We start from the raw sequence: 17,959 nt of genomic DNA on the forward strand, positions 1-17,959 counted from the left end.
CAGCCCTCCTCACACAACAGCCCCCATGTCCCAGTTCCTTTGTTCTAAGGCTCAATTCATTCATTCATCCCATTGATCTGTACTAATTACCTACTATGTGTCAGGCCCTTTGCTGTGGGCATGACAATAAGCACAAACTGACATAGCCGGGCATGTTCATACATGTCATCTAATCCCTGGGTCAATCTCACCAGCTATGATTTGTTGTTCCCAAGCCTGAGAAGTCACAGTCCAGAAATAGAAGAGCAAGATACACCTGACAGAGGGCTTCAGAGACCTAAAACTCCACCCCTATCTCATACCCATGTATAACAGCTGGAGTTCCAGAAAGTTGCCTGGGCACTAGCCCAAGGATTCACAGATGGTGTCTCTGCAGGCAGCAGCCAGGGGCCACGCACAGATGAGTCAAGACTGACAAGGGGACTATCTGATATGCCAGCTGTGACATGAGCAGCTTGATGTCCCTTGCCCACCATGGCGTGGCTGCCAGGAGGGCCAGTTGAATGACTCAGTGACACCTGCCTCCCCAGTGACTTCCCACCCCCAAGCGGAACAGACACCACAGAAACCTTAGATTGGGGTTGTCAATACAGAGGTACATACATGATAAAACCTACGTCTGGGTACAGGTGGTCGGGGACACTCCCTGGGCCTGAGGGACCCTGGTTGGACACCATGCCTCTCTGGAGCGCTGAGGTTCTTCATCCATGGAAAGGGGCGGGAGGTACAGTACCTGGAAAATTACCTGAAATAGGTGCAGATCCATTTTAAATCTTCACAGAGCAGTCCCAAGTGATTGTCACAACTATGCCCACGTTACACATGAAGAATCTGGGCAACATGGGCTGAGGACTTCACCTCTCTAAGCATGAGCAGCCAGATCTTGGTTACTGGGTGATGAAGCCACTCTCTCCTGGAATTGGGGACCGAGGGGGTGGGGCAGGCACAGGCCCTTCCATTCAGGCAACAGTACCCCTTGCCAATTGAGCAGTACCTGCTAAACTGCTTAGGTTCCTTTTTACTCCCTGGCTGAGGTCTTGGGAGTAAATAATTTATTTCAGAAGCTTGTTTCCTCACCTATGAAATAAGGATAATAAAGGGTAGCAACTGCTACACAGGGCTGGGTGGAGGACTGATGGACTAGGTAGTATATGCAAAGCCCTCAGCCAATGCCCACTCTCAGGTCAGGCTCAGTGTTGTCAGCAGACCCTCAACAGATTTTTGAAGAGCCTCTGGAAATCTCTGCCCACAATCACACCTGAGCTTTCGCAGGGATGAAGCAGACATGCTTTTTAATATCCCCACTTATCCCCAGAGAAAGAAACTGAGGCAGGAAATCATGGCATTACAGTTCCTAACTGGCTGATCCCAGATCTAAGCCCCGGGGTCTGTCCTGGTCACCATCTGTGCTCTGGGCACAGGGCTGAGGGAGGCAGAGGCCCCAGACCTCAGCACCTGAAGTAACACACATCTGTGGGGTTGCTGATAGAGAGGGTACTTCAGGTTCCTTTCCACAGAGAAACCTGTTGCCACTGCCCCGACAAGGGAACCAGAGCAAGTGTCACCAACAGTGAGACAAGCAGGGATCACACAGCTACTGGTGGATGCTAAAGGACACATACAACACTCTTGGGCAAGGTTCTCATTAATAAACTCAGACCTGAACTCAATCAACTTCTAGTTTATAAGAAACACAGCAGACAACGGAGCAAATCAGACTGTGGAACTTCTTCAGGACAACTCACCTGACTTAGAAAAAGTCAGTGTCAATAAAGATTAAAAGATAAGGAGTGGAGAGACAGTTCTAGAAGAGGCTATAGAGATAACCATTGCAATGCATGAAACTTCACTGGAGCCTGATTTAAAAAAAAAAAAAAAACACAACAACTATGAATGACATTTTGGGGAAATTCATAAATGATTGGATATTAGACAGTATTAGGGAATTTTTCATTTTTTTGGCCAGATAACAGTATTGTGGTTATACAGGATTACTCTTAGGAGACCAGGATGAAGTACTTAGACGTGAAGGTCATGTGTCTGCAGTTGACTCTTAAATACAGTTATATTATACATACACACCTAAAGCCAACGTTGCAACATGTTAACAACTGTTGAATTGATGGGTATACTCGTATGTTCACTACACTACTCTTTCAATTTTTTTTGTATACTTCCAACTTGTCCTAGAAATCAACCATTAGAAGAAATTTTATTTTTTTTTAATTTTTTTTTAACGGTTATTTATTTTTGAGACAGAGAGACAGAGCACGAAGGGGGGGGGGGGGGCAGAGAGAGAAGGAGACACAGAATCGGAAGCAGGTTCCAGGCTCTGAGCCATCAGCCCAGAGCCTGACGCGGGGCTCGAACTCACAGACCACGAGATCGTGACCTGAGCTGAAGTCGGATGCCCAACTGACTGCGCCACCCAGGCGCCCCAGAAGAAATTTTAAAAATGAACTGCATCTTGGGGTGCCTGGGCGGTTCAGTTGGTTAAGCATCCAACTTCGGTTCAGGTCATGATCTGGCTCACAGTTTATGAGTTCGAGCCCCCATGTCGGGCTCTGTGCTGACAGCTCAGAGCCTGGAGCCTGCTTCATATTCTGTGTCTCCCTCTCTCTTGACCCTCCCCCATTCACAGTTTGTCTCTTTCTCGCTCTCTCAAAAATAAGCAGACATTAAAAAAAATGTTTTTAATGAATTGCATTTAATCAACCCAGCCTGTATAGAAACTTGCACTCATGGGGCACCTGGGTGGCTCGGTCAGTTGAGCATCTGACTTCGGCTCAGGTCATGATCTCGCGGTCTGTGAGTTCGAGCCCTGCGTCAGGCTCTATGCTGACAGCTCAGAGCCTGGAGCCTGCTTCTGATTCTGTGTCTACCTCTCTCTCTGCTCCTCCCTGACTCATGCTCTGTCTCTCTCTGTCTCAGAAATAAATAAACATTAAAAAAAAAAAAAAGAAAGAAAGAAACTTGCACTCATAATCACCATCTCCTCTCAAACCCTGAAGGACCCCACCAAGGTGAAAAAGAATCTGAGACATGCTGGGAAATGAATATAAATTAAGAATTTATTACAAAATGCAAAATGTTAGTTTCTCATTGCCAGTGATCCAAGAAAACAAGGCCATGAGCCCTGGGTGTGGCTGGGGGCAAAAAACCAGGTTTAGGAGCGGGCTGACAGGCACTGGTTCACAACCTCCAACAGGTGGGTATTCTCTAGGGCAGCTGCCACCCGTTCCTTATCCGCAAGCTGCTTGTTCACTGGATAGGAAGGAATAGAGGAGGATCAAAGCCAGGCTCTGGCCAGCCTGCCGGCCAACCCGACTTCTAAGCCTTTGTATGCATATATACACTCGCACCAACCTACTGTCACCTCCTTCCCAGGACCCAGAGCTTTGACCAAGCTACCCAAACCACCTGAACCCACACCTATCCCACCCTATTGAGATCCCTTCCACCTGGCTGCTCATGTCTGTTGCCTCATGTACTATAAAGTCTGACACACCCTGGTCCTGTGTACTTAGGAGAGGAAAAGGGCAGGGATGGAAGAACGTGGTAAGCACAGGAGACTTAAGTCAGGCCAGCTTCACTCTAGGTTGCCACCTCCAATGAGGAGTTACCCACCCAGTCGGCCTCCTTCCATCTTGCCCTACAACCCACCATGGCAAGGGGGAAGCCACAGGGCCAATGCCTCAACATCAGCCCACACTTACCTGCGTGCTCTGAGGCATGGGTCCCTGGTGTAATGTGCACGTCCATCTGGGAGGGAGACAGGTGAGGCCTGAGCACTCATCCCTGTCTACTCCCTTGTCCCCTCTCCCCCATTCACCACCTTCCACTGATCCTATGTCCTAATCATGACTGTGGACTCTGGACCTTCCATTATGCCCCACACCCACCCACAGCCGCTCCATCATCTCTTTCCAAAGAACTGGTTGACTGCTGTTGATTTAAAGGGTTGCCTGTGCCCCAACCCTGCTCCAAATCTATATACAGCTTCCTACTTCCCTTCCTGCCAAACTCACTACTTTTCTGCACTTTCCAGCTCAGGCCGTTATACTTGTTGTCCCATTCAAGTGTAAAGGCTCCTCCCAGTTTCATCTCTGCTTGTTGGGATCCTGGCTGGCCTCACTTTGATGTCCATGTTCATGCTCTCCATGTCCTCCTCAGTAGCAGAAGCTCACCCCTGTTCCACCCCTGGGCCCCAGTTCCAATTCACCTTGAAACGCTGGGGAAGAGATCGAAGAAGCTTGACTTTGATGGACAGGCCAATAAGGGTGGCCATGCTGCAGTGCGGAATGGTGGGTGTGAAGGCCACGGCCACCGTGCTCTCGGGGTCGCTCACCTGGTTGAGGGAATGAGATCTCAGGAGGAGGCCCTCCCTCCTCCTTAGTGTGTTGCTTCAAGCAAATCGTCTAACTTCTACAGGCCTCAGTTTCCTCATCCATAAAATGGGCACAGCAATCCCCCCTTCCCAAGATCCCCTGAGGAGTCCGTGAGCTGAGAGGAGGCCAGCCTCCTGGTGGCCTGCTGGGCTTTTCTGACTCTCCCGAACAATCTGCCCCCTCAGACGCTGGGAACGACTCACCTGAACCCGGACTTGCTCGACTACATTCAATTCTTCCAGCGTCAGTGGATGTTCCGGGTCATTGATGGAGCGAATCAAATGTGGCAAGTGAAGGAAAAGGGAGTCTGCCCCTTGACCCACTCAGAACCCTCCGCCGGGAAGGCCTGGCCCTGATACAGCTCTACCAACTACTGGACAACACTTCAGCCCCCTCCCAGGGCCCCGCGAACGCGCCCGCGCTTAGCAGCGGCGGATATCGAAGATCTCGCGCGCGTCGATGCTGTCTGGAACCTGCTCGTCCTCCTCGCCCGCGGTCACCGGCCGCTCCCCAGAGCGCTCGTAGATGAGGGGGTTAGCGTTCTCCAAGAGGCCGCCCCCCACCCCGCCGCCCCCCACCATCGCGAAACCGCTGCCGGCCGCAGTAGGCGTGCACTTCCGCTCTTACCGGAGCACTTCCGGGGGACGGTTAGGGGGCGTGGCGTGGCGACGGGGTCGCAGGAGGGACATGCAGCACCAACCGTTCTAGCTCTGGGGTTTGAGGGGAGCCGTGGCCTCGGTTCACTCTGTGCGCTAACCCGGAGAAATGCAGTCCGCGTGGCAAATACACAGAGAAGCCACTCGAGCGGTGTTGGCCGTTCGAGCCCGCAGGGTGCTGGACGGCGGAGGCCACGGCTGACTCTCGGAGACACTAAAGACCGGCCTGGAGTATCTTCAGGCACCACTTCCTCCAGGAAGTCTGCCTTTCAGGCTGGGCGGGCGCTCCCGTACCAAATGCCCTCTGTGCTGGCACCGTTTACTGCGTTTCGGAACCTCCCAATGACGCGCCTGCAACCCCCCCCCCCATTCCACCTAGGGCCCGGGAGTGCCCTGCCGAGTCCCCAGCACAGGGACTAACAGGCGCTCTTTAAATGTTTGTCAAATAGATAAATGACCTTGAGCTCGATCTTGGCGGGGAGGGGAGGGAGGGGTGGAAAGCCGTGGGATTGGGTTGGGGTTGTCTTTACGATAATGCCACAGTCATGCGTGCACTTCAAAAGGTAGGTTCTGACTGAATAGAGAGGAGGTCCACGGAGACCCTCAGATCAGGGACAATAAGGCCATGAGGGACCTTGAGATGGACCCAGAAACTGAGTCCTGAAAGCAAGAAGGAGCTTTTCAGGATGGCCAGTCACACCTCTCTGTCTTTCCTCATGCACTTCCCTTCACCGTGAACAAAGATCACTCCCATTTCTCCATCTGTGGGAATCCTGACCATGCACCGCCTCAAGGAATCTCTTCTGGGTCCCCCAATCACAGGTTATTTCTCCCACTCTCTGGCACCCTTATCAGGTCTGTGACTATAAGGACAGTGAATGCAGTGACTCCAGGTTTGAGGAGAGAGTCGTTGGTATCGTGGAGGTATTGTGGAGGATGCCCAAGGAGGACGGAGCCAAGGGGAAGTGGCCATGTCAGTGGCTGCCTGTCACTGGTTTTTGCGTGTTCAGCAGGCTCTCCTGCCTTTCCCTTCCCAGCTAGCCCCGCCTACTTCCAGCCTAGGTCAAACTCCGTGCCCTGCCGGAGGCACTCACAGAACTGCAGCCTCTGGGCTGTCTTTGGGTGAAAACAGCAGTTGTGCACTGGGTAGGCCATGCGACTGGACCTACTTCGCGGGTGTCTGAACGCCGTGGTCTGTGGACTCCTGCTTCTCGTCCTGGGCCAGGGTGAGGCTCCCTTGAGGGGTGGCAAGGGACGAGGGTCGCACTTGCCAGATTCTGCAGAGTCAGGACCTGAGGCTGCAGGAGGGAAGGTCCCAGAGAGGTGGGAACGGGTGGAGAACCACAGTGAAGGAAACTTGCACCAGACTGAATGCTGGAGCGATTCTCCGGAAACCCGGGGGGTGGGCCCTCACAGGCACAGAGAGAGTTGGGGCTGTCTGAGCATACAACACCAGTGATGCAAGCAGGGCCAGGAGCTCTGAGCAGCGCCTGGTGACGCAGGCGGGGCTGGGGGTGGGGGCATCATTTGGGATGTTTCCTTCTTAGTGTTTGTGGTGGAGCCGGCGCTGCCCCCGAAGAAAAATACCAGTAATAATATTCCTGATGCGGTTTGGCTTTGAGTGTTGTGCCCTTGGCCAGAAGAGCGTCCTGGCACCCACTGAAGACCCCTCTAAAGGGGCCCCAGGCAAGGTTACTGGCCCTTGGGGAATCTGGCTATACAAGCCCAAGCCCCCTGCCTCTGCATCCTAAAGAGGCTGTCTGTTTCCTCTTCACCCCATGCACCCACCTGGAGTGAGGGCACCTCTTGGCCTCAGAGCAAAGGTGTCACAGAGCACTTTGTGTCAGCTTCAGGTTACCAGTAGTTTAGGCTATTCTGGCACCATGCCTCGGTGTCTGCAGCTCCTGTGCCCCCTCTGGCCAGTGTGATCCTCTCACCCAAAACGGCCCCACCTGTGAGACCTGACTGTCCTCCCTTTTCCCAGTTGAATCTGCCCTGGAGACATCCACATTAATCCCTTCCCCACGGCCCACCCCACTTCCACCATTACTAGCTGCTCACCAGGCTCTCAGCGGTCACCAAGACCTTCCAGCAGGACGATTAAAAGTGTTAATATTTTGGGGGCGCCTGGGTGGCGCAGTCGGTTAAGCGTCCGACTTCAGCCAGGTCACGATCTCCCGGTCCGTGAGGTCGAGCCCCGCGTCAGGCTCTGGGCTGATGGCTCAGAGCCTGGAGCCTGTTTCCGATTCTGTGTCTCCCTCTCTCTCTGCCCCTCCCCCGTTCATGCTCTGTCTCTCTCTGTCCCAAAAATAAATAAAAAACGTTGAAAAAAAATTTAAAAAAAAAGTGTTAATATTTTGGATAGGACCCACTTTCAAAAAGAAATAATAGACAAGCCAGAAGAGGGCATAGGTGATATGTCTGACCCTCTCCTGTCCCATCCGGCCCTGGCTCCTTCAAGGTCCCCAGGGCTTTTTACACACTGCTCAGTTTACCGAAGAATGGATTTGTGCACACATCCTTGGTTTTCACCTAAATGATCACAAATTCCCTCCCTTTCTGGCACCCAGCTTTTCTACTTCCTGACACGGGATGACTTCCCTATACCTGTACATGGTAGAGCTTCCTCATACTGTTGCATAGAACGGTTTCTCTTCAAGGATCCTTGATGTAACTGGCCTCTGATCAGGGACATTTCAGCATTGTGTCCTTTGCTATGACAACATTCAGGCATTGGAGGCCAGTGGCCTCAGTGAATTACATGGACAGATATCGCACCTGGCAAGGAACTGTGTGTGTGTAGGCAGCATGTTACTGGGGAGAGGGGTGGGCCTTTGACTTGGAAAAACATTGCTCAGTTGCCCTCTGTGGAACCTGTGAGTGCTGACTCTGATCTTATCCACATGATACGGCATCAAGCATATTGATCCATGCTGATCTGATAAGTGATCTGGGTAGAGGTAGGCAGGCAAGCTGGGAAGGGAAAGGTGGGTCTGGCAGGAGAGCCTGACTGAACATGCAAAAACCAGTGACAGGCAGGCACTCGCATGGCCACTTCCCCTCGGCCCAGGCCCCCTTGGGCATCCTCCACAATACCAACAACCCTCTCTTCAAACCTGGAGTCACTGCATTCAATGTCCTTCTGAAAGAAGAGTGGAAGGACACTCCTTTCACTCTTTGATAAGGGTGTTGGGGGCTCAAGAGTGGAAGCAATAAACTGTGATTGGGAAACCCAGGAGAGCTTCCTTGTGGAGGTGCACGGTCAGGATTCCCACACATGGAGAAATGGGAACGACCTTTGTTCAGGGTAAAGGGAAGTGCATGAGAAAAGACAGGGAGGTGTGACTGCCCATCCTGAAGCTCCTCCTTGCTTTCAGGACTCAGTTTCTGGGTCCACCTTCAAGGTCCCTCATCCCCTGTTGTCTCTGATCTGTAGGTGGTATAAATCCCCAGAGTTGTTTTTTGGGTTTGTTTTTTCCCCTTTTATTATGGAACCAGGTTCAGATTGTCCAAGTTCTGCAGAAGCAGAACCTGAACCTGCCGTAGGGAAAGCTCCAGGAAATCAGGAGCCAGTGAAGTTAACACCAGGAGTATGGGGAGCCTGACTGGATACCTCCCTGTACCCCAAGGTACAAAGTCAGGGCTGCCTGCAGCCACACAGCATCAAAGGGCTTCCAGTCTCTGGTAGAATAATATAACAAATCTGCTGTATCCATAATCTACCTTCAGTAATTACGACCTGAGCAACCTGGTTTTGTCTAGACTACCACCTCTCCCTCGCACCATTATTTGAAGCAAATCCCAGATATTACATCACGTGTAGATTTTTTTATCTCCTATTAAAAGAAAAGGAATATATAGACATAAAACAATATCATGATTTCTTTTTTTAAAGATTTTTTAATTTTTTAAATTTTTTTCAATGTTTATTTTTGAGAGAGAGACAGAGTGTGAGCAGGGGAGGGGCAGAGAGAGAGGGAGACACAGAATCTGAGGTAGGCTCCAAGCTCTGAGCTGTCAGCACAGAGCCCGACACAGAGCCCAAACTCACAACCTGCGAGATCATGACCTGAAGTGAGGTCGAAAGCTTAACTGATTGAGACATCCAGGTTACCCAAGATTTTATTTTTCAGTAATCTCTATACCCAACATGGGGCTCAGACTTACAACCCTGAGGTCAAGAGTTACATGTTTTAACAACTGAGCCAGCCAGGAGCCCCCAATATCATGATTTCTTAATGCAATCAAGCATCTAGCCAAATGTTCTTATTTTGTATTATCTCATAAATGGTATTTACATATTTTTTTAAAATCAGGATTCAAATAAGGTCCATACTTTGGAAATTGGTAGACGTGTTTCTTATAACAGTGTTGAGACATGATTCACATAGCAAACCATTCACCCATTTAAGTGTACAATTCAATGGTTTTTGAATTAATGAGTTCACCACATCAATTCCTCCTTTCCTCCAACTTGAGCCCTAGGCAACCATCAGTCTGCTTTATGTTTCTATGGATATGCCAATTCTTGGCATTTTGTATAACTGAAAGCATCCAATATGTGATCCTTTGTGATTGACTTTTTTCACCGAGCATGAGGTTTTCAAGGTTCATCTATGCTGTAGCATGCTCAGTACTTTTTTCTTTGTGGTGCTGAATGATATTCCAACATGTAGATATGGTACATTTTATTGATCCATTTAACAGTTGATGGACATTTAGACTGTTTCCACTTTTTGGCTATTATAAGTAATCCTGCTATGAGCATTCATGTGCAAGTTTTTGTGTGGACATATGTCTTCAATTCTCTTGGGTTTATACCTAGGAGTAGAATTGCTGGGTCATATGGTAACTCCATGTTTCACTCTTTCAAGTACTGCCAGATATTTTTCCAAAGCATATACACCACTTTATCTCCTCACCAGCAATATGTGAAGGTTCCAGTTTTTCTACATCCTTACTAACATTTGTTATTATTGGTCTTTAAAAAAAAAAGTTTTATTTCTTTAAGTAATCTCTACACCCCACGTGGGGCTTGAACTCATGACTCCAAGATAAAGCGTCATATGCTCCTCTGACTGAGACAGCCAGGAGCCCCATTATCCACCTTTTTTTATGTGAATCTCTTTTAATCTTCAGCATTTTCCTCTGCTTCTCTTTTATTTTCTTTATAATTTCATTGTTACGTTGAAGAAACCAATTTAGTTGTTCTGGAGAGGATCCCAGAGTTTGGCCTTCATTGATTATATCCATATGGTGTCTTTTAACTATTTCTCTGTCCCCAGTATGCTTGTCAACTTGTATTCATGCATTTATATTCTCAAGGCTTGACCAGATTTCAATTTTACGTTCTGCTTTGTCACGTTTTGGGGCAAGACTACTTCACATAGCGCTATGGACTCTTCCAATAGAAAACACACATTGTCTGATTGTCTTGCTTTTTGTAACAAAGTAAGTTGTTGATGTCACAGTGAGATTTCAATGAGCATTTCTCTTAGCACGAGTGAGGTGAACACTTCTTCGTGTGTGTATGAGCCATTTATTTGTATTCCTTACTCTGTCTGAACATACTGTCTCATCATTTCCTATTCTTTCACCAAGTACATGCAGCTGGCATATTTCTTACTCATTTGTAGAAATTCTTTGTTAAGTATATCAGCTTGGGGACACCTGGGTGGCTCAGTCAGCTGAATGTCCGACTGCGGCTCAAATCATGATCTGACAGTTCGTGAGTTCAAGCCCCACACCAGGCTCTCTGCTGTCAGCGTAGAGCCTGCTTTGGATCCTATGTCCCACCCACCACCACCACCACCCCCCGCCCCTTCCTCTCTCACACGTTCTCTCTGAAAAATGAATAAACATTTATTAAAAAAAAAAAAAAAGAATATCAGCTTGGCCCCTTGTGTTAGGTGACTTTCAGTCACTTCCTCCCGTCCCTGATCCCCACAGTAGGAGAGGTTGTACTCCCCTCATAATATCATCACTTTGTTTGAAGGATGCTTGCTTTTTTTTTTTTAACTTTTTATTTATTTATTTTAGAGAGAGAGAGAGAACGAGCAGGGGAAGGACAGAGAGAGAGGGGGACAGAGGATCTGAAGCGTGCTCTGTGCTGACAGCAGAGAGTCCGATCTGGGGCTTGATCTAACAAACCGAGAGATCATGACCTAAGCAGAAGTTGGACGCTTAACCGACCGAGCCACCCAGGTGCCCCTGTTCTAAGGATGCTTTCTCTATGTCATTTCTTGCCACCTAGAGCATGAGATCCTTAAGCACAGGAGCCTTGGGTGTCCAACTGCCACAGTTCTACTGCCTCACTGTCAGCAGAAAGGACACTCTCACCCCTTCAAGCTTATGTGACCATATGTTTGAAGCTCCTGGAGGTCAACCAGGTGCTAAGTCCCAAGGAGCCTCACTGAGTGTGGTAGAAAAGGCCAGGGCCAGACCCAGCAAGGACAGTGGGGTGGTGGGGTGGTGGGAGAGTAGACACACAAAGGTTAAAGGCAGGACATTTGTAAAGCAAGTGTTTATAAGTCAGAGTCCCTTGAGCTCAAGACCAGAAGGAGAGGGCAACATTAGTAGCCTGAGAGGGGAACTAATTGGTAGACTCAACCCTGATGTCCACTTCTCTGCTCACAGGCCAGGACTCTGCCAGCCCCATCCGGACCACACACACGGGGCAGGTGCGGGGGAGCCTCATCCACGTGAAAGGCACTGATGTGGGGGTCCACACCTTCCTGGGAATTCCCTTTGCTAAACCGCCTCTAGGACCACTGCGATTTGCACCCCCTGAGCCCCCTGAATCTTGGAGTGGTGTAAAGGACGGGACCTCCCACCCAGCTATGTAAGCAGGGAGTCCAAGGAACTCCAGTCCCTGGGGTGGAGGGTACTCTGGGCCAGGTTACAGTTGTCATTTCATCTAAGCCTCCACAGCCAGTCTCCCCTCTGAGTTTGATGGGTCCTCACATGCATTTTTTCCACGAGCATGCAGAGGCTTGGAAGGGCAAAGTAACTTTCCCAGGCTCGGGGCTTGGCACTTAAGGGGCATTAGCTCCAAGTGCTGAAGGGATGAGCAGAGATACAGATGTGCCTAAGTTCTAGTTATGTCAAGTGTTCTCTGCCACCAGGGAAGGTGTCTCTGGGAGAGGTTGAGTTGGCTCCATGAACCCTATGGGAGCCCCTGACTCCAGCAGCAGATACTGTAGATCCCTGAGGAGTAGAGGACCCCCACTGTGTGCAGTTACCGTGCCAGTGGCAGGGCCAACTGCCGTTGGCCAAAGGGCTTGCGTATGTTCTTGCTACTGGAAACCATGTTGGAGTGATGAGGTTCCCTGACAGTCTGACTTGAGATGAGGGATGCCCCACTGCTCTTCTTGTGAGAAATTAATATCCACTCATGCAGGCAGCACATGTGTGTGGGCTACTCCCCTGCTCCCGGCCTGAGTACAGGACAGTGGTGCCTACCAACACATGCAACCCATGGGTTTCAGAGAGACCCCCAAAAGTCAAGATTTCCCAGCCTCAGGAGGATTGGTATCCAAGGCCCTTACAACCTTGAGGCCTCCCTGGAATACTGGGCTCAATCACAGCTTCCCCAGAGCCTGTGGCCTGTAACTTGGTGCAGAGGGGATTTAGGGAAGGACCATGTGTGACCAAGTTCTCAGGGGAGGTGGGACTGAGGGAGGCTGGGAGAAAATGTGGGCCCAGGATCTCATTTTGACCATGGTACGGCCCCACTAGGTGTGTGCAGAATATCACTATCACAAATGAGATGTTTCTGAAACTGCTGAATGCGACCTTGCCTTTCACCTCCATGTCCGAAGACTGCCTGTACCTCAGCATTTACACACCGGCCCACGCCAGGGAAGGCTCCAATCTGCCCGTGAGTGCCAGGCCCTAGCTGGCTGGGGTATGGGAGGACATTTCTTCTGCAAGAAGATCAGAAAGAACAAGATCAGACTGGGCACTGCTGCAGCGTGGACCCTGTTGAGAAGCCTCCCACTAGTGGGTCCAGGGGAGTGCTTCTTACTCAGCATTAATGGCTGACCCTTGGCCATGGGGTCATAGAACCCTGACTGCTCCCGGAGGTCACAAGCTGTGGCCCTGGGCTGGACCCAAGGCTCACCCAACCAACTCATGCCCAGGAGACCCACTCGGGTGCTGTATCTGTTGGGCTTATGAGAATGGAGAAACTTTTGTTTGTTTACTTATCTATTTTTGAGAGAAAGAGAGAGGGGGGGGAGCAGAGAGAGAGGGAAAGAGAAAATCCCAAGCAGGTTCTGTGCTGTCATTGCAGAGCCTGATGCGTGGCTTGAACCCACGAACTGCAAGATCATGACCTGAGCCAAAATCAAGAGTCAACACTTAACTGACTGAGCCACGCAGGAACCCTGAGAGTGGAGAAACTTTTAATTAATGTGCATGTGGGATGATGCCCCTTTTCTTTCCACATCAGAGAGAATTCTGGGAGAAATGGAGCCAGGAGGAGAGGGCCCCAAAATATCAGAAGCCAAATTTTCCTGATAGAAATTGGGTCACCCTCAGCCCAGGTCATGAAGACGCCACCCTGCCCTGCCTGCGTTCTATCTTGTGGTTAGGCAGACAGAGCCAAAGTGGTGGTTAGTCTAGGTAGCAGCCCCAGTGGCTGGATGGGAGCCACATGGTGTCTGTGCTTTAATTTCCCCAGGTGTTGGTGTGGATCCACGGTGGTGGGTTTACAGTCGGCATGGCTTCCATGTATGATGGCTCTGCACTGGCGGCCTTTGAGGACCTGGTGGTGGTCATTATTCAGTACCGCCTGGGTGTACTGGGCTTCTTCAGGTGAGCCTGGGGTTGGGCAGGGCAATGCCAGCTGAGTGAAGCCAGGACAGCCCCATAATCCCTGTCCCTGCCACTCTCAGCACTGGAGACAAGCATGCAACCGGCAACTGGGGCTACCTGGATCAAGTGGCTGCGCTACGCTGGGTCCAGCAAAATATTGCCTATTTTGGGGGAGACCCTGGCCGTGTCACCATTTCTGGCGAGTCTGCAGGTGGCACAAGTGTGTCCTCACATGTCGTGTCCCCCATGTCCAAAGGACTCTTCCATGGTGCCATCATGGAGAGTGGTGTGGCTCTATTGCCCAGCCTCATTGATAGCTCATCTGATGCGGTCTCCACGGTGAGTACCCCCAACTGTGGGAAACTGCTTCATCTTTTACCTCTCAGCCTCCATTACTCTGTTAAATGAGGACAACGAGGACTACCCTGCCATCAGAGCACTTGGGAAACCGCCACCTCTCCGGGGATTGCGGAGGGGCTCAGGGATCAGAATCCACAGAACTCTGCCATTGCAGAGGCTGAGCATGTTCTATGGCCCGCAAAACTGCTGCCCTACTACCTGTGAGATTTGTGGTGCACCTGCCCCCAGCTGGGACCTTAGACAAATCATTCACCCTTGCCTGGAAGGATGAGCCAGCCCCTGCCTGGTCTCTTTACAGATGGTGGCAAACATGTCTGCCTGTGGCCAGATTGACTCAGAGGCACTGGTGGACTGCCTGAGGGGGAAGAGTGAAGAGGAGATTCTGGCCATTAATAAGGTCAGGCTGAGTGGATGCGTGTATGGAGGAAAAGGACTGACAGGTGTGGGGAACACATCCCTTTCATTCTCTGGGCAAGTTATTCCATCTCCACACATTGGTGTCCTCACAGTCTTGAGCGGGAAGTTGAGGCCAGGCCATGCTAAGCCAGCTGTAGGACCTCCTGAGGGAGAGGGTATGGGTGTCCTGGATGAGCTGCGAAGGAGTGACTGGGATCCAGAAGCCATCAGAAAAAGGGACTTGACTTTGTGGGCCCTCTCAGCCCTTCAGGATCATCCCTGGCATGGTGGATGGGACCTTCCTGCCCAGGCACCCCCACGAGCTGCTGGCCTCTGCCGACTTTCAACCTGTCCCCAGCATCATTGGTGTCAACAACGATGAGTACGGTTGGCTCATCCCCTCGGTGAGGCTCAGCCCCAAGCTCCCAGGTGCCAGGAGTCCTTTGGGGAGCAGGGCTCTGGGCTTCATAGCTCTATCTAGGCCCATCCTACCCTCAACTTGAGATTCCCCCACTACCCAGGCCTTGGACATCTCTGACACCCAGAAGGACAGAGAGACTGTGAAGGCTGTTCTGCGGAATATGTTGGCAATGTTGGTGAGGCTTCTGGGGTCCTGCCCCAATGAAGAGGGCCTTTACTCCAGTCCGGAGGCAGGGAAGACCTATCCCCAAGATACCGTGTCCATGCATTGTCTCCCATGAGCAAAGGCTGTGTCACCCTGGAGCTAGGCCCCTTCCTTCCATTCCCTAGACCATCCCAGGATCCGTCTGCCCAGCCTGGACCCTGCTGCCTCCCTGCTGCCACCAGCCCACCTAACCTGACTATTTCTGATCCACCTGGGGTAGGTGTTGCCTCCTCAGTCTGTTGACATATTGATGGAGGAGTACTTAGGGGACAGTGCAGACCCACAGACCCTCCAGGTCCAGTTCCATGAGATGATGGGGGACTATATCTTCGTGATCCCTGCACTCCAAGTAGCCAGTTTTCAACGTGAGTACATCTGTAACTAAAGCCAGACCAATAAGGGGGCAGCTCAGAGCTGTAGGTCCCTGGCAAGGTCTGTTGGTGTCCAGGTCCCAACTCATGTCTATTTATTGGGCCCATAGGTGCCAGGCACGTGATGTCCCTTGTTTCAGTAAATCCTCATGGCTAACCTCAGAGACATTCCTCATTTTACAGATGAGGAAACTGAGGTTCAGTGACCTTCAGTGACGTACCTAAAACCACACACAATTTGAATCCAGGTCACGATTTGAACCCAGGTCCTTCCCACTGCTCTTGCTCCAGCCAGTGGCTCCCTCACCCCATTGTTCAGATTCCAACCAGCACTGGACCTAGCTCTCTCGTCACCATGGGTAATGCAGGACGGCCCCAGGGAAGGGACAGCCATATCACGGCCTGTCCACCTCACCCTCTAGGTGTGCATGCCCCCGTCTACTTCTATGAGTTCCAACATCGGCCCAGCTTCTTCAAGGACACCAAGCCGCCCCACGTGAGGGCAGACCATGGTGATGAGATGTTCTTTGTCTTCGGAACTGCCTTCTGGAAAAGCTATGGTAAGTGTTCCTGGGTGGGGTCCCTCAGAGACCCCTCATTCTCAGAATGCGGGACAGGGCCTTGGCTGGGTCCCTGAGTGAGGGTGATAGCCCTCACTGTAGAGATGAGAGAGAGGAAAGAATCAGGCGCCCAAATCTTACAGCTAGAAAGGCTGAGCTAGAATTGGAGTCCAAGACTCTCCAGGCTGGGGTCTTCTCTCCCTCCACCTCTCCCCACTTCAACCATGGATGCCTGGCATGGGTGCAGAGGAGGGTGTTTGAAAGGCATATTTGTTTCTTAAATGATTTTGCAATGTCAGAAGGAAGAAGGGAGCCTTCTAGGACAGAGATGAGCCTAGTTTGGGCGGGGAGAGGGCCTGGCTCCCAAGGGCTGCGGGGAGAGTGGGCAGAGAGCCAGGCCTGGGAGGGCAGGGGAGGAGCCAGGGAAAAGTTGCACACGGGCTGGCAAGTGAGGTGGGGGCTGACCCGTGTGCTGGGCTGGGGTTGGTGCTCACTCACCTGGACCCTTGTCCTCTTGCTCCCTATAGTTGAAGTCACTGAGGAGGAAGAGGTGTTGAGCAGGAAGATAATGAAGTACTGGGCTAACTTCGCTCGAAATGGGTGAGATGGCACGCCCCACCTCAACCTCCAGGGGCTGTGGCGGCTTGAACCATTCAAGGTCCCCCTTTTCTGTTGTGTCTTACTAGCTTACATGTTTCCTTAATTGCATGGTGGTTCCTTCCCTAGCTTCAGGAGCCTGGGAGGGGCCTTGTGGGTGTTGAGCGCTCAGTCCATCTCCAGGAGCCTCCCTCTGACATGAAGGGAAAAAACAGCCCAGGTTGCCCAGGTGGAGCTGACGCTCTAGTGGGAGGTAGTTTCTTTCCTAAGTCTAGAAACATCCCCCTGTCATTCCCCAAGCCCACCCAGCTTGTTTGGTACCTAGCCTGACTCCAGTTGGGGTGCCAGGTCTGGGCTCAGCAGGGCTCAGAGTGAATCTCCCCTGCTCTGCTGGGAGGGCATGTCTACAGGAACCCCAACGGCAAGGGTCTGCCCCACTGGCCTGTGTTCGACCAGGAAGAGCAATACTTACAGCTGAACTTGCAGCCTGCGGTGGGCCGAGCCCTGAAGGCCCACAGGCTCCAGTTCTGGACAAAGACCCTACCCCAGAAGATACAGGAGCTAAAGGAGGCGGAGGAAGATCACAAAGAGCTGTAACTCCCTGTTACATCCCTGTCTAGGGTGAGAGGGTGGAGGGGTGCATTTGGGTGCAGGTGGGAGTCTACCGCATTGCCCACACACACCCACTGAGGAGCTAGTCGCTTCTGCCTTCGTTCACATAGCCATTCACGCATGCTTCCAGCCAGCCAGCCCGCAAACATTTATTAAGGGCCTACCGCATATCACTTGCCAAGCCCCCCATACATCCTCTCATGTTAGACATACTCAGTGAATGAAGCCGGGGATGGGCAAATCCCGATGGAAGTGCACACCCCACTGAGCCTGGGGCCCCACCCCCTCTTCCTCACCTCTACCCCATCCCCACCCTCCCTCCCCCCTCCCTTTGAAGGAGGGTGCTTTGGGAAAATGTTAACCACACCTGGCTCTCAACAAGCCCCACATGCTCTCCTATCTGTAAGTAGAAAATCTGGATGCCAGGAGCCCAGGAGCTCCGAGATCTTGACCACCGAGGCCACCAGCTACTGTGAATGTAAAAGTCCCTGCCCCACCCATTGTCCCCTAGACTGTCATCTATCACTGACATTTAAACACAACACTCAAGGGGCGCCTGGATGGCTCAGTCAGTTAA

General features: G+C 51.4%; 2 protein-coding genes across 4 annotated transcripts; one reads left to right on the forward strand and one right to left on the reverse strand.

Annotated features, from left to right (window-relative positions):
- Positions 1-575: 575 nt before the first annotated feature.
- CIAO2B (cytosolic iron-sulfur assembly component 2B) lies at positions 576-5,008 on the reverse strand. 2 transcript variants are annotated; one of them, XM_040498259.1, is made up of 5 exons: positions 4,828-5,008; positions 4,592-4,671; positions 4,223-4,348; positions 3,717-3,762; positions 576-745 (listed from the first exon to the last, which is right to left on the reverse strand). In XM_040498259.1, the coding sequence occupies exons 1-5, from the start codon at positions 4,967-4,969 to the stop codon at positions 702-704; spliced, it is 438 nt and encodes a 145-aa protein (XP_040354193.1). In that variant the 5' UTR covers positions 4,970-5,008; the 3' UTR covers positions 576-701. The 2 variants fall into 2 exon arrangements, with proteins under 2 accessions (XP_040354193.1, XP_040354192.1); XM_040498258.1 differs by lacking the exon at positions 576-745 and adding an exon at positions 3,047-3,264.
- Positions 5,009-6,106: 1,098 nt separating this feature from the next.
- CES2 (carboxylesterase 2) lies at positions 6,107-17,861 on the forward strand. 2 transcript variants are annotated; one of them, XM_040498256.1, is made up of 12 exons: positions 6,107-6,270; positions 11,681-11,885; positions 12,782-12,923; positions 13,728-13,861; positions 13,942-14,200; positions 14,520-14,618; positions 14,881-15,021; positions 15,139-15,213; positions 15,463-15,607; positions 16,036-16,173; positions 16,701-16,773; positions 17,181-17,861. In XM_040498256.1, the coding sequence occupies exons 1-12, from the start codon at positions 6,198-6,200 to the stop codon at positions 17,365-17,367; spliced, it is 1,671 nt and encodes a 556-aa protein (XP_040354190.1). In that variant the 5' UTR covers positions 6,107-6,197; the 3' UTR covers positions 17,368-17,861. The 2 variants fall into 2 exon arrangements, with proteins under 2 accessions (XP_040354190.1, XP_040354191.1); XM_040498257.1 differs by lacking the exon at positions 11,681-11,885 and having other exon boundaries at positions 6,122-6,270.
- Positions 17,862-17,959: the final 98 nt, after the last annotated feature.

The sequence above is a fragment of the Herpailurus yagouaroundi genome, unplaced genomic scaffold (assembly GCF_014898765.1).
Source record: "Herpailurus yagouaroundi ecotype Mexico unplaced genomic scaffold, PumYag 190, whole genome shotgun sequence".
NCBI lineage: Eukaryota > Metazoa > Chordata > Mammalia > Carnivora > Felidae > Herpailurus > Herpailurus yagouaroundi.